Consider the following 14179-nt stretch of genomic DNA (forward strand, 5'->3'; position numbering starts at 1 on the left):
CCACCCCGCTCACCCAGCAGGGACTGGATGGTGGTGCTGCACTGCTGGAGCCGGTCGCCTGGGTCGGAGGTCGGGAAGAAGACGGCCGCCGGCAGGCCGCTGGCCGGCGGGTCCAGCCGGAAGCCCACAGCGGTGAGGAGAGCCTGCCAGCCAGGGATGCCACCCACTTTGTTCTCCACGCTCTGCTGGGAGGTGTACATGGCATTGCGCTGCCCATTCTGGATGCGCTGCAGGGACTTCTCCACCTGGAAGGGCGACGGGGGTGAGGCCACCGTGATGCCTGCGGACCCTGCCTGAGGCGGAGGCCCTAGGCGGCCAGCGCGGGCTGCTCCCTGCGGCCTTCCGCAGACCTGCGGCGTAGCACCCGTCTGTGAACGGGGCACTGTGACACTGGGGTGACTCGCGTGGGAAAGCACAGATGGAAAGGACACGCAACCAGAACCGGCGAGGGCGGCCTATCTCTGGAAAAGGTTCCAGCCTTACCCTACCATACCTGCGCTCCAGGCCCTCCTCCACAAGGATCTCGAGTGATTTCCAAAAACGAAGCGGAGGGGCCTGGCCCGAACCACTGCCTGGCTCCCACCACTGCAGGGTCCCCACCTCAGGCCTTCCAGCCCCTTGTCCAGTCCAGCGGGGGCCGCCCACGTCTCTCGTGCAGGCCCCTCCTCCCCTGTACCTCCACTCCCCCAGCTTCCTGCTGCTCTGGCCTTTGGAACCTGCCCTCCCAGGGGTGCCCCCATCTGTCAGGGCCAGACCTGGTGTTTGGCATGAGGGCTGAATTCGCCCAGGTTACCACTCGCTCCTGCCTGAGTGAGCATTTTTCATGGTATTTCACATGGCTTTCCCCAGGTGTATCCCTGGCCATCCACTCTCCTGGTCGGAACCTCTGCTCATCCCAGGGTGCTGTGTGCCCTGGGAACACAGTCTGTCACTGGAACGCGTTATCTAGGAGGTCACCAGAGACGACTCTTACAGTAAAACGCTGGGGCACTGAGGCTGGGGTGTTCCAGGCAGGAGTGAGTGTGGCACTCACAGTAGCCGTGAGGGAACAGCAGGACAGACACCCTGTCCCTCAGGCTGGAAGGGCCTCAGAGACACTCCGCCCACAGGGGCCAAGGGGTATTGAGTGATGGGCCAGGATGGCAGCAAGGTGCAGTTTAGGACGTAGGGGTTGGTGACCTTCACCCACGGCCAGCACACCCACTGGAAGAAAAGGCCAAGACAAGAGAAAACCCTTAAAGGGGCCTCAGGGCAGAATGGGGGTTGCTGAGGGGCCTAGGGTGAGGGCAGCTTGGTTTCCTAAGAGAAGTGGCCTGGGGGCTACAGCAAGGATGGAGGGAGTCCGTGGGGGTGACAAGGCCCTGAGAGGGCCCGTGTGCTGAGCTTCGTAAAGGCCCCCAGGCAGTTTCCAGACCCTGGTTAGAGGCAGCTGGGCCACGGCTCCAAAGCAGGCGAGCATGGCCACAGGCTGCAGGGGCTCCCTCAGGTTTGGCCCGAGCGTGGCTGGGAGGTTTTCAGGGGATAGCCTTCTTAACCTGGCAACTGATCTCCCTCAGGCAGACCCTACCTTCAGGATTTGCACAGCTGGTCTACCAGCAGAAATGCGCAGAGAACTGCCACCCTCTGGCCAGGCTTGTGGTCGAGAGGGTCTGCCCTGGCCCTCCCTGTCCACGGTCATCTGCAGGGCCCCCAGGCCATGTTCTGGGTACCCAGGACCCTGACACCCGCCTGCTTGTGTCCCCTGTGCTATGCTACCCCACCAGCCCCTCCCCACCAAGCCTTTTCAGTCAACTCAGGGGCTCCATGCCTCCTAGGGAAGCTCTGAGTAGGGGGCTCCCTGGGCCCGCAGGCCCCTTACCAGGTGCAGGAGCACTCGCAGGGCATCCCGCGCTCGCTCCGGGTGCTGCAGGATCTCTGTGAGGGCCTGACCGATGAGGGATGAGGGGCTGTTCAGCTTGACATCGCTCCCAATGAGCATGAAACCTGTGGGGGACACGGGGGCGGCGCTCAGACCTGCATCTCGGCCTCCAGCTCCCAGCAAGGGCTCCCTCTGTCGCAGTGAAGCACCGGAGCCATGGGCCTGGCTGGTGGACCGTGGAGCAGCCAACTCACTGGGTGGCCACCTGGCGCCCTCTGTCCCCTTGCATTTGGGACCCAGTTTTTTTAAAAATACATTTTATTGAAATTGATTTATGTACAGTGAAATACACAAAAGTGAAGTGCATGGATCAATGCATTTTCTTTTTTGCAGTGTTCCCTCCCCTCCCCTCCCCTTCTACCCCTGGTAAAACCAACAAAGTTCCCTTCCATATATAAACCTTTCCTTGACTTTTTACAATGAACTAATACTGTATTTGGCTTTCTGTGATTGACTTATTTCACTCAGCATAGTGTCATCCAGGTTCATCCATGTTATGTGGTGTTTTGCAGATTCTACATTGTTCTTTAGTGTTGCATAGTATTCCATTGTGTGTAATTATCGACAAGCATGAATTTGTTGCTGTCATTTTGTTATGTGCTTTTTTGTGTGTTCCTGATTTCTTTCTTCCATATAATTTTCTGTGCTGAGCTCATTTTGTTTATGAATCGTGTTATCACTTCCTTCGTTGCTACTGTTTCAGTATTTGCTAAACATCTGTGCTGGTTCTCTTCCTCTTTTTTATTTTGATGTGAAAGTTTTATCATTTTTCTTTGAGGTTACCCTGTGATTTATCACTTTCTTCCCAAGTAGAACAGTCCATTATATCTTGCAGTTGTCTTGACTTCCACACCATTTAAAAGTTCTGTAACTACACAATTTTTCCCCTCTTTTTGGTTTGTAGTTGTCCTCATTTGTCAAACGATGTCTCTGGTTCCCTGTTTACAATCTTGTAGGCTTATTTACTTTGAATACCTTCCATAACTGGGTTGGTTTCTGGGTTATGTCATCACGTGTGTTAATGGTCAGTTGTCATTTGCTGTTGTTGGTTCTCTGTCCAAATGACTCCCTTTAGAATCTCTTGTAAGGTTGGTCTGGTTTTAACAAATTCCCTTAACTTCTGCTTATCTGGAAATGTCCTGATTCCACCATCATATTTGAGGGACAATTTTGCTGGGTATATAATTCTTGGTCAGAAATTATTTTCTTTCAGGGTTTTATATGTACCATCCCATTGTCTTCTCACCTGCATGGTTTCTGCCAAGAAATCCAAGCTTAGTCTTACTGGTTGCCCCTGATAGGTAACTTTTCATCTTTCCTGTTCTGCTTTCAGGGTTCTTTCTTTGTCTTTGGTTTTGGTGAGTTTGATGATGATATGTCTTGGTGATTTTCTTTTCTATCCTGTTTGGGGTTCATTGGACTTCTTGAATGGATATGTTCTTGTCTTTCATCATATCAGGGAAATTCTCTTCCAGTAAATCTTCAACAATTTTCTCTGTGGTTTTATTTGTCTTTTCCTGTTTTAGAATTCCAATTGTTGTTGTTGTTATGTGCCGTCAAGTCAGCCCCAACTCAAAGCGACCCCACCTTGGGTTTCCGAGGTGGTATCATTACAGAAGTAGATTGCCCAACCTTCCTTCTGAGGAGTGGCTGGTGAGTTTGAACTGCCAGCCTTCTGGTTAGTAGCCAAGTGCCTTAGGCACTATGTTACCAGAGCTCCTGGAATTCCGATTACATGTAGCTTATTCCTTTTGATGGTATCCCAAGTGAACCTTAGCCTTTCTTCATTTTGTTTTGATCTTTTTTCTGATTGATCCCTTTTCAAAGAAATATTCAGGTATTTGTCTTCAGCCTCACTAATTCTGTCTTCCACTGATTCAATTCTATTCCTTTGCCCATGCAATGTGTTGCCTATTTCTGAAAATTTAGTATTAATCTTCTGGATTTCTATCTGTACATTTTGTATCATTTCTAATTTTTCATTTATTTTGTCATTTTGTTCTTGTATTGTCTTTCAAAGTTGTTCTAGGGTTTTCTTTGTGTTTTCCTCAATGTGTCAGTGTTTTCCTTGATCTGTCTCTCAGTTCACTGAAAGTACCTAAATATAATTCTTTTGAATTCCTTTTCAGGGCATTCTGATGCTGCTTCTTCCTCAGGGATGTGTTCTGGGTCTGTATCCTGGTCTCTTGTTTCTCCTGCTTTATCTTGTTTCTTTGTGTGGAGTGTGATGCTCTGTTGTCTCCAAGGCATTGTGACTTTTTATGTTTATATTTAATTGGTGATTGTATGTTGGAGTGACTGTCCCACAATTTTTGTTTTCTTCGGATGTAATCTACATAAGCAGGGTACTGTGCTCCTATATTCGCTAGTTGGCAGCACTTACACACTTACCACCTGTCTCCTTTCCCATTGTCAGCCTCTTATATGTCCCTGACATCCTTGGCAAATGGAGCCTATTCTTAGGTTCCTGTAATCCAGACAAGAATGTTGTCACTTTAAAATCCAATATTGCCACCTCTTGTAAATATTCAAAATGGCTGCATCCTGTCACTTTAAATATCCAAAATGACCACTGCTTGTAAACAATCAAGTTGGCTGCACCCTCCAGACAGCAGGAAGTCCACAGCTCAGGTTGTCTCCCTCCTTGCTGTTTCCCTTCCTGGTCATAGGCCACCAGCACAGTCGTCCCTGTAGCCCTTGGCAACCAGGGCTGATCTTCAGGTCAATTCTCAGGTCCCAACACCACTTGGAAATATTCAGGCTGTTGGTCCCGTCAGAGTAGCTGACAGTCTGCTGCTCTGACCATCTCCGTACTCACTGTTTTCATTCAGATTTTTCTACTCGTTGGTGCCTAATGCACGTCTGTATCCTTCCTTTCAAAGCCCAGGGCTCCAGGATTATCTTCTGTATCTCTGTCAATTGGTTGCTCTTTTCTTTTTTGAAGAGGGCCTTTGTGGCTTGTCTGTCTATTCTGTCATCTTACTGGCAGTCTTGGAACTCAGTTTTGTGCAGCTGTTGTGGCGTGCACATGTTGTCTGCAGTGGGCAGTGCTCCTGGAAGAGCCTCTGCCCCCTTGGGCAGCCTGCAAGTGTGGCACAGCAGCACGGCTTGGCTGCCGGGCCCAGCAGGCAGCAGATCCCCTAGGTTGGTGCCACCATCCCAAGAATGGCTTGGGTGGTCTTCCCTGAAATTCACCCTGTATCTGTGCCTAGGCCTCGTTGGAGGGAACAGGCCCTGGACTGACTCCCCCAGGGGCGGGGGTGTGTGTGTACGCACACCGTGTTCACTGTGCTGGCTTGTCCCCTCCTCTTGGGCAGGGAGGCGGGGAGGGCCATCTGTCTAGTACGGAGAGTAAGAAGACGTCCACACAACACCCAGAGACCGCAGCACCCAGATCCCAGCTCTGTGCCCACAGGGCTCCTTCCTCAGCCCTCGCTCACTGAGCTGGGCTGCTGGGAGGCACAAAAAGCTTCTTCCAGCTCTGAGCGACTACAGACCAGCCTGTCTCCAAGGGATGTAGGGAACCGGTTTTCTGAGAGAATGTTTTCAAGGGTAACTGGGCAGCATCATTAAAAAACTGTTTCCTTAGAATAAAATGATCATTTATGTCAGTAGACCTACCCAGGCCCCCTATTCAAACATACCATATCCATAACGTGCTGGGAAGACAGTGAGGTGGCCTCTAAGCATTTGCTCCAACCTTGGGCTGTGTTCTGTGAGGCTGACGCCCTCCGCCTACCGGGAGCTTGTGTAAGACAGGCATCGAATGAGGAGAAAGATGATGGAGAACGTACGTGCCCCCGGCCTCGGCTCCCCAGAGGCAGAAGCAGCTGAGTAGCACAGCTGGACCAGCGCCCCGCTGCTCACCCTCCGCCTCCCAGTCAGGGGACGGCCAGAAAGTAGGTTACACGGGCCCCGAGGGCCCGCTGACGGCTGCGTGTGGAAGCGGGGTGGATCACGTTTGTTTTCTGAACAGACACACGAGTAAGAATCCTGCAGCTGCGTTGGGATGAGTGAAGTAAACATGTTTCCACAACAGGCTCCCCCACGGCAGCGGCAGACGGCAGGCAGGTGGCAGCACCGCCTGGGCCCGGGCTGGTCCCACGGGCTCCACCGGGCCCCCCACCTCTGGGTGGCCACACCAGCAGTGACGGGACCTGCTGGTGGGGTGTATTATAGAAGAGCATGTTGAAAGCCCAGTGTTTCAATGTACATGAAAGTATATGTATTTTTGCCATGAAGATGATAACGTATGTTTTTGGAAATAGCGTTTTTGGTGTTCTTCTGTCTCCTGAGGTTTGAGGTACTTTAAGATGCTGTGTGGGTGGGGACTGTTGTTACGGTGTTGCTGGGCTGCTGCTTTGTCTGGGGGCCCCGAGGAACTGCAGGGTGAATTGTGACAGAATGTGACAGGCTGAAGAGTGAGGTTGGTGAGTTGGGTCCAGGGCCCAGGGCTGGGTCTGGACTCTGGGCATTCTGTGTGTATGTGTGTGTGTGTGTGTGTGTGTGTCCAGGCTCGCCTAGCAGGGAGGGCCTCCTCTGTGGCAGAGTTCTCTGAGTGGCTGCTGCGGGCACGCAGGCGCAGCAGGGAGCTGACAGGCAGTCACTATGCACATGGCTGGGTGGGTCCCTCCTGCCCCTGTGATCAGATGCTGAGGGCACCTTCTCCTTTTGCTCCCAGGCCCTCTGTGCCTCTGAGGCAGGCCCACTAACAGCACACACCGTTGGTCTTCCACAATGTGCAGGACTCACACACCATAAGATGTTCGGTCTACTCCTCATAAACCAAAAAACAAAACAAAACCCAACCCACTGCCATCAAGTCGGTTCTGACTCATGCCAACCCCCACTGGGTTTCCAAGGTGGTAAATCTTTATGAAAATAAATTTCCTCGTCTTCCTTCCACAGAGCAGCTGGTGGGTTTGAACCGCTAACCTTCTGGTTAGCAGTCAAATGCCTTAGGCACTGCACCACCAGACCGCCTCCTACTCCTCACGGATCCTCTTAAGTGTGAACAGGATGCTATCAGCACCACCACCATGCTCTTGTTAGCTCTGGGAACACTGAGTTTAGAGGGTCAGGCACTCTCCCAGGCCATATGGCCCAGACAGGGAGCTGGGTCAGCCCAAGGCTTCCCGGCCCAAAATCTATGGTCTTCTACCACATCACTCTTTTCTAGAGTGGGGTTCGTAAACGAGGTGCTGTGTATAGCAGACCCTCTGAGACACGCTGATGGGGACAGGTTTCACAATCACAGGTTGATGGCGGATGGTTTGGCTGCTTCCTGTGAAGAGGGTTATTTTAAAGCTGCTGTGTTAAACTGGAAGGAACTCTGGTAGGGTAGTGGATAAGCCATTTGGCTGTTAACCAGAAAGTCAGTGGTTCAAACCTACCAGCTGCTCCATGGAAGGAAAATGGGGCGATATACTTCCATAAAGATTTACAGCCTTGGAAACCCAATGGGGGTCTATGGTGGTTAAGTTTGTGTGCCAGTTTGTCTGGGCCTGGTTGAGTGGCTGGGCTGCTGGATGCAGTATTCCCCATGATGAGACCGGCAATCAACTCCATAGTGGAATCTACTGTGAGCAACCGAGTAGCAGCCTTAAGGATGTGGTCTGCTTCCTGTATATAAGAAAGAGCTTTGGGAATGGTCTCTAGCTTATGGCACAGTTGGACCCTGCATGTAGCTGTGTCTTTGTTGTACAGCAGCCTGCCATGCTCTGCCGACACCTTGGGACTTTCAATGGACTTGAATTAATGGCCTGCTGTGTGGTTTGGTAACATTGGGACCGTGCCATTTTATTTGTCAACCTTGGGCTTGTTAGTCTCAGCAGCCAGTAGCTGCCTGAGTGAAGAGATGCCTCTAGCTTCAGTGGGCCGGGAGCAAGAGGCAGAGCTGAAGCCCAAGGTCGAGGGGCTTTCACCCAACCCCTAGAGCCTGGCACTTGAAACTCGGACTTCTAGCCTCCAAACTGTAAGAGAATAAACTCCTGTCTGTTCAAGCCATCCCATTTGTGGTATATATCCCTGTCAGAGTGGCACTAGGGAACCAGAACAGGGTCACTATCGGAATCGACTTGATGGTAGTGAGTTTGGTTTGGAGTTTTGAGTATTAAACTGACTTGGCGGAGCAGAGTGCCTGAGCAAACAAGCGTCCTGCCCTGAATGGGCCCATGGCCACATTTTCCCAGTGCCCCCGGCCGTGCCTCCCCACCCCTGCCCTCAGAATGAAGTCTGAGGGGAGTAGGGCCTGCACCCAGCCTGAGGACAGGCGCCCGCTGGCCCTCCTACCTGCCCAGTTGGAGGGGTGCGCGAAGGGCTTGCTGCTCTGCACCACCTTCATGGCCTCCCCCAGGGCGGCGCTGGCCTTCAGGCCGTTCAGCAGGGATGAGTAGAAGGCGTGGATGAACATCTTGGAAGCAGCCACCGGCACAGGCCACAGAGACACGAGGACGCACTGTGCACCAGCAGCCAGGAAGGCCCGAGTCAGTGCAATGACCCCGTCGGCCGTGACTTTGCTGCTGGACTCCTGGGAGGAGCTGAGGACCACCAGCTTCACGGGCAGCCGCAGGCCCAGGACGTCCGCGGCCGTGAGCAGTAGCTCCTGGAGGGGCGGGCAGTCTGAGATGCTCTCCACGTCGCTGGCGTCATCCTGCACCCGCAGGGACTCGGGGATCGTGTAGGGGTGGCCAAAGGAGCTCTTGCTGCTGGCAGGGTTGCCGTCCGTGTTGGGTGTGAGGACCAAGGCTGACAGCTTCCAGGAGATGTGGGTGGCAAAATGGACACACTCTGCCTGCGTCAGGGCGCTCATGACCCTCTCCTTGGTGGCCACACTGCCCACCAGAGGCTGGCAACCCAGCAGCTCCGACACTGTGTAGGCTTCCTCCTCGGCTGACGGCATCGGCCCCCACAGCCACCTGTCCATCACTGCTGCCGGGAGTTTGGGGTTGCCGACGACGGCTGCCACGGACGTGGAGCTGGCATAGGCAGGCGGGCTCTTCCTCAGATGAGACTGGTGGCGGGGGGGGCGGGGAGAGAGACAAGCACAGGCCATCAGACACAGTGCCAGGCCCCGCTGTGGGGCTGCTCCCCGACCTCCCAGTCACCTTCCTCTTGACCAGTCACATCTGCTCTAACAAGCTCTTAAAGAATTAGGACACTTCCTACTTGTCAGGGACCTGGGGACGGCGGAGCAGGGAGGGACAAATGTGATGGCAGGGGAAGGGGTGGCATACTGGGATGCCCGGGACGGCCTGCCCACCTGTAGCATTTACCCCTGCAATGAGAAGCCTGCTCGGGGACAGAGGGGTTCTGAGAACAGGGACAGCTGTCTGAGGCTGGAGACGTGACGCCAGTCGTCATATCAAGAGAGTTCTGCAGCCAGGGCAGGTGGTGCTGCTGCCAGTGGGGTGCCAGTTGATGGGGGCCCTGCTCAGGGCCTCGGGTCGCTGAGAGAGCCGGAGGCGGGGAGAGGGGACAGGGTTGGCTCCAAGCCCCCACAGGTGCTCGGGGCCACGGTGCCGGCGGGGGGAGCCTGGGACACGGTGGATGGTGCTCGTTTGCCACCTTGGGTCACACAGACCTCTCTGTGCTGAGGGAGACCCGAATCCCCGGCTGTCCCCTGAAAGCCACCTCATTTGCTTGCAGTCCCTTCACTGGCCTGTTGGACTCTTCCGCTGAACACTTGTCTCATCTGTCTGCCATCCCCTGCCTGCGGACCCTAAGCTGTGCAGCACGCATGGCCCAGGTGAGGTCAGCCTGGGGGACGGTGGTGCGTGTGGCATCTGTGGTCCCTGAAGTAGTGACCCCCCCCACACACACACACACACACAGCCAGACCCTGGAGACTTTGTCCGGCCTGACACCTGACTTCCTGTATCCAAGCAGCTCACTACCCTAATGGCACAGCCAAGGAACTTCATGGGGATCAATGGCAGAGTCGTGACGGCCATCCTCCTGCCTCCATTTTAAAGTCACTCTACCTAGTTGCAAACTATGAAATAAACATTTGTAAGAGGTCACACACTACCCCAAGTAATATAGTCCGTTGGCCGGCGAGACGAGCCCACCACAGGCCTGCGCGTTACCTTGGCCTGCGGGCTGAGCGAGCGGATGGAAGGCACGGCGATGAGGGCGAAGCGCTCGTACAGGTACTCGTTGGAGGAGCTTCCCTTCAGGAGGGCGAAGGGTATGAGGTAGAGCTCCCCCTCCAGGACCAGCACCAGCTGCCGGTGGCGTCCCACGGGGCCGCTGGAGTGCATCAGACCCTGCGGGAAGAAGAGGAGGTGCACACAGGCGTGTCAGGAGCCCACCGGGCGTCTGGGGACCAGCAGGGCGTGAAGGGTGGTGTCCCACACAGACAAGTGCAGCCCCGGGAAATCCAGCCAGTCTGCACAGGAGAACAGGACTAACACGATGGCTAGCACCCCAGAAAGACACTGTGAGTCACGCGTACAGCAGATGAAAGGCAGGGAGGCTGCCTCAGCACGGGGGACCTAGGCACAGTGTAGGAATGACACCTCAAAACAGGAGGCAAGCACTCGGCCAGAGTCGGATACAGAAGCTGCAAGATCAGACGGAGGCTGGAAAGTTCTGGAACTCAGGCTGACTTCTCCCAGGGAAGGGCTTCCAGGAGAAGGGGAGGGGCTGGACCAGACCCAGGGCCTTCTGCAGAGAATGGACCCTGCTGGTACTGGCCCCACCAGCTCCCTCCAGGACGTCAGGGGACCTGACACACGGATGGGACCTCCATCACGCCTGCAAGGACACTTCTCCTGGTCTACCCACTCAGGCCTGCTCTCCACACACACTTCTTTTGAAAGAGCCACCAGTGGAGACTGCAGCCCTAGGAGTCTTGAAACAAATAGGCACGAATTGTGACAACTAGACGAGCAGAGATGACCCAGGAGCTGCTGGTGTTGCAGGAGCTGAGCAGGGCCGCCACTGCCCAGGGCCTGTGGGAGGGGGCTCCCATCCCTTTGTATCTGCAGGGCTGGCTGACGAGTGCGCCCCTCGCCCCGGGCTGCTCTGTTCTGGGAGCACACGTGCGTCCGCTCGCCTGACCCACTGCCCTGGGCACGGGGCTGCGGGTGGCGAGGCGTTCACTAACCCACAGTGACATTGCCTGGCGGGCTCTCAGTCTGTGGCTCTATGCTTCCTTGGTATTTAATTTTAGCTTCATCTAAAGCATACAGAAATCAAAATTATTAGGCCAGTTTGCTTCTTGTTTGCATTAGAGCTATTTTCTAAGATGGGGTAGGGTACAAGCCAGGAAGGAGGGACTTGGGGTGGTGTCACAGGGAGCCTAGTATATAGCCCGTGGGGTGACTTTCGGGTCAGTACAGGGAGGGGGCGGGGCAGGCGCCATCAGCCACAGGCACCTGGGCACGGCTTTGGCCCGTGGGCCACGCCTGCAGCCCTGGTCAGCCTCACTGCTGGAGGGTAGCCCTGAGAAGCCCGCTGTGGGAGCAGCCACCATGCTGCCTTGACTATGCCAAGGGAGCCTGGGAGCTTCACCAGAGCGTGGGGCAGAGGCCCCTCGACCTCACAGATGAGGTCTGCAGCTGTGACAGGGACAATCTGCTCGCTGCTCAGAGACAGCCAGGCTGCCAGAGCTGTGGGCAGGGAGCCCCGCCGACTGCATGGGGGCCCAGGCGCTGGTGTGATGAGCTGCCAGCCCACACCCACAGGCCCCCGCGTGTCTCCGCCAGCTAACACCCCACAGGCACTGATTTCTCAGGACACGGGTCCCCAGTCACAGCACACCTGTGACCAAAGGCACTCACTAAGGAGCACTGGGTAAGGGAAGCGGCTGGAGTCCACTGAGGGGCTTTGTAGGAGTCTGTCACTCCCCACAGAACCTCTGATCGGACCAAAGGCTGGCGCTCCCAGTCCGGGGAGCAGCTGTGTGTCTCCTCTGCTTGATTTCTGCCTCTCCATGAGGGGCGATCCCCTCACGTGGCTGCCTTCCTGTTGGAAGTCATTGTCCTAAGTCCCACCTCAGCTGCTCCCACCAACTGCGTGATAGTATCTACCACGTACGATCCTGGAGCATGAGTTAGGACAGAGTCCCTGCTGCAGAGTGTATGATGCACTTAGAAAAATACAACACACACCAGAAAGCATCGAGTCTCTTACGTCGGACAGCACCATGTAAGTATCAAGCGTCAACCCCAGCCTGCGGGAAAACCTTCCCCGGACAAGCAGCCGGGCCTTGCCCAGGAAGCTGGCATGGGCGGGGAGGGCAGACCCGGCCTGGGCAGAGGCGGCCTGGAGGCAAGGCTGGGGGGGCGTGGAGGACCCAGAGGTCAGATGAGAAAGCCTGGTTCTCGCGGACCGCAAGGCTCTGCCGTTCCAGGCGCAGGAACCATCCTGAAGGCATTCAGGAGCCTGAGTCGTAGGAGGGGGACATGCACAGGAATTCACACCCGAGTGGCACACACAGAGAGGAGGGGGACTTGGTGAGTAGCGGCCTAAACGTCAAGGAGAGGAAAACATCTCGGAAACTCAAGCCTAGGAGAGGGGAGGCCCTCCTAACTGCCTCTCTCAATCTACAGGCCCGTGTCCTCCTGCGACAGCACTTAGCAGGCACAGAGCCTGGTCCTCTGGGTGAGGACCTGGAACGTGACCCGTCGGGCAGTGTGAAATCAGGGGGTGCCACAGCAGCTGCCCTCTGCAGCACCGGGCTCATGGGGAGGTGGGGTTGGACGGCAGACCGACAGCTCAGTCCAAAGGCAGAGGGAAGAACTGACCGACCGTGTGGAGCTGCTGAGAAACGGTCTCCTGATCAGCCTCCAGGATATATGAGCCTTGCCCTTGTGGTGAAAGAGACGAGCTCTAATCCAATGTGAACTTGCAAATGGACTCTATCTGAATCACACATCATCAGTGAGTTGGAAAAGCAGAGGCAACCCAAGGACACACCACTCCGTGCTTCGAGTGTCTGTCTGGGAAAGGTGCTCCCTGTAGCTCACGTCCTGGGTTCAAAGATCAAAGGACTGAGGCATCAGTCCCACGCCGGCAACTAACAGAGCCCAGTACGCTCCAGCAAAGGCTTGGACTGGCTGACCCCTAAAGTTCCCAGACCGGGGATCCCTTGGAGGAGACTAGGTCTGGTGGTGTAGTGGATAAGGGATTTGACTGCTTACTGGAAGGTCAGTGGTTCAAACCCACCAGCTGCTCGGTGGAAGGAAGACTGGGCGATCTACTTCCATAAAGATTTGCAGCCTCGGAAACCCAACAGAGGTTGCTATGAGTTGGAATTAACTCAATGGCAATGAGTTTGGTTTTTGTTTCTAGGTCCTTGAACACCTGTTTATTTCCAGGGTTGCTGCATCTCTCTGAGCTGGGACCCCGACCATCACAAATTCCAGGCTAGAAAGCTCACTGTGAGCCAGGCCCAGGAATATAAAAGGAGAAGGCCGAGCGAGCACCCTGGCAGGGAGGCCACCGTGCCCACACTGTGATGGCTGTGGCTGGTGTGAGAGCCTTGTGGTCTAGGGCGGGAACAGGCACACAGACAGCTCACACAGGGTGGCCCTGAGTATTACCCCAGCCCCAGACATGGCCTTCAGTACCCGCCCGGTGATCCTAGATGACCCATGAGCAGTGCCCTGTACCTGGGCTCGGTGTGGAACTCTCTGAGGAGGGCGCCCTCTGGAGGCCACTGCAGGGGAAGAGGCTCTCCGTCTGCAGCAGGGCCCAGTCACTGAGTGTGTGACCACAGCCAGTGGAGCTGGCCCTGGACGTGGTCCCGCTGTGACCGGGCAGGCCTGGCCTGGCCTGGCCTTTCCGCAGCCCTCTCTACATGGAACCAGAGCCCTGGGCGCCCAGGGACTGCTTCCCAGGACTCACCCTTGCTGCTCTCCACCCTCCGGTCTGGCCAACCAAGAGCACCTCCGTGTTTGTGGCTGCCACCCCTTCTCCAGTGTCTTCCTTCAGCTCCTCCCTTCAGCCCCACAGGACCACAGAGTTTCTTTCAGGGCTTCAAACCGGTTCATTCTGGTTCCACCCCAGATAGACTGACCAGAACCTACAGTTTAACACATTGCCCAGGTGATCAGGTTACAGTGGGGATTCGGATTCAGTCTACCTGGGGTGGAAATGCAACTTCTCAGCAGAGGGTCAAACCAGAATGAACCAGTTCAGAGTCCCGGTTTCCTTTCATCTCACAGTGAGTCTTTCATCATAGTTAACAGGAGCTCTGGTAACATAGTGCCTAAGGCACTTGACTGCTAACCAGAAGGCTGGCGGTTCAAACCC

The 14179-nt window shown here is 55.2% G+C and overlaps 1 protein-coding gene across 1 annotated transcript in view; it reads right to left on the reverse strand.

Annotated features, from left to right (window-relative positions):
* TTC28 (tetratricopeptide repeat domain 28) overlaps positions 1-14179 on the reverse strand; it is an 842258-nt gene that overhangs the window by 17646 nt on the left and 810433 nt on the right. The window contains exons 15-18 of the mRNA XM_007947946.2: positions 10006-10185; positions 8210-8930; positions 1859-1983; positions 14-245 (exon numbers count right to left, since the gene is read on the reverse strand). Coding sequence (XP_007946137.2) covers positions 14-245; positions 1859-1983; positions 8210-8930; positions 10006-10185 — 1258 coding nt within the window. The remainder of the gene's footprint in view (positions 1-13; positions 246-1858; positions 1984-8209; positions 8931-10005; positions 10186-14179) is intronic.

Source organism: Orycteropus afer, unplaced genomic scaffold (assembly GCF_000298275.1).
Source record: "Orycteropus afer afer isolate SDZICR_OR568_19922 unplaced genomic scaffold, OryAfe1.0 scaffold00197, whole genome shotgun sequence".
NCBI lineage: Eukaryota > Metazoa > Chordata > Mammalia > Tubulidentata > Orycteropodidae > Orycteropus > Orycteropus afer.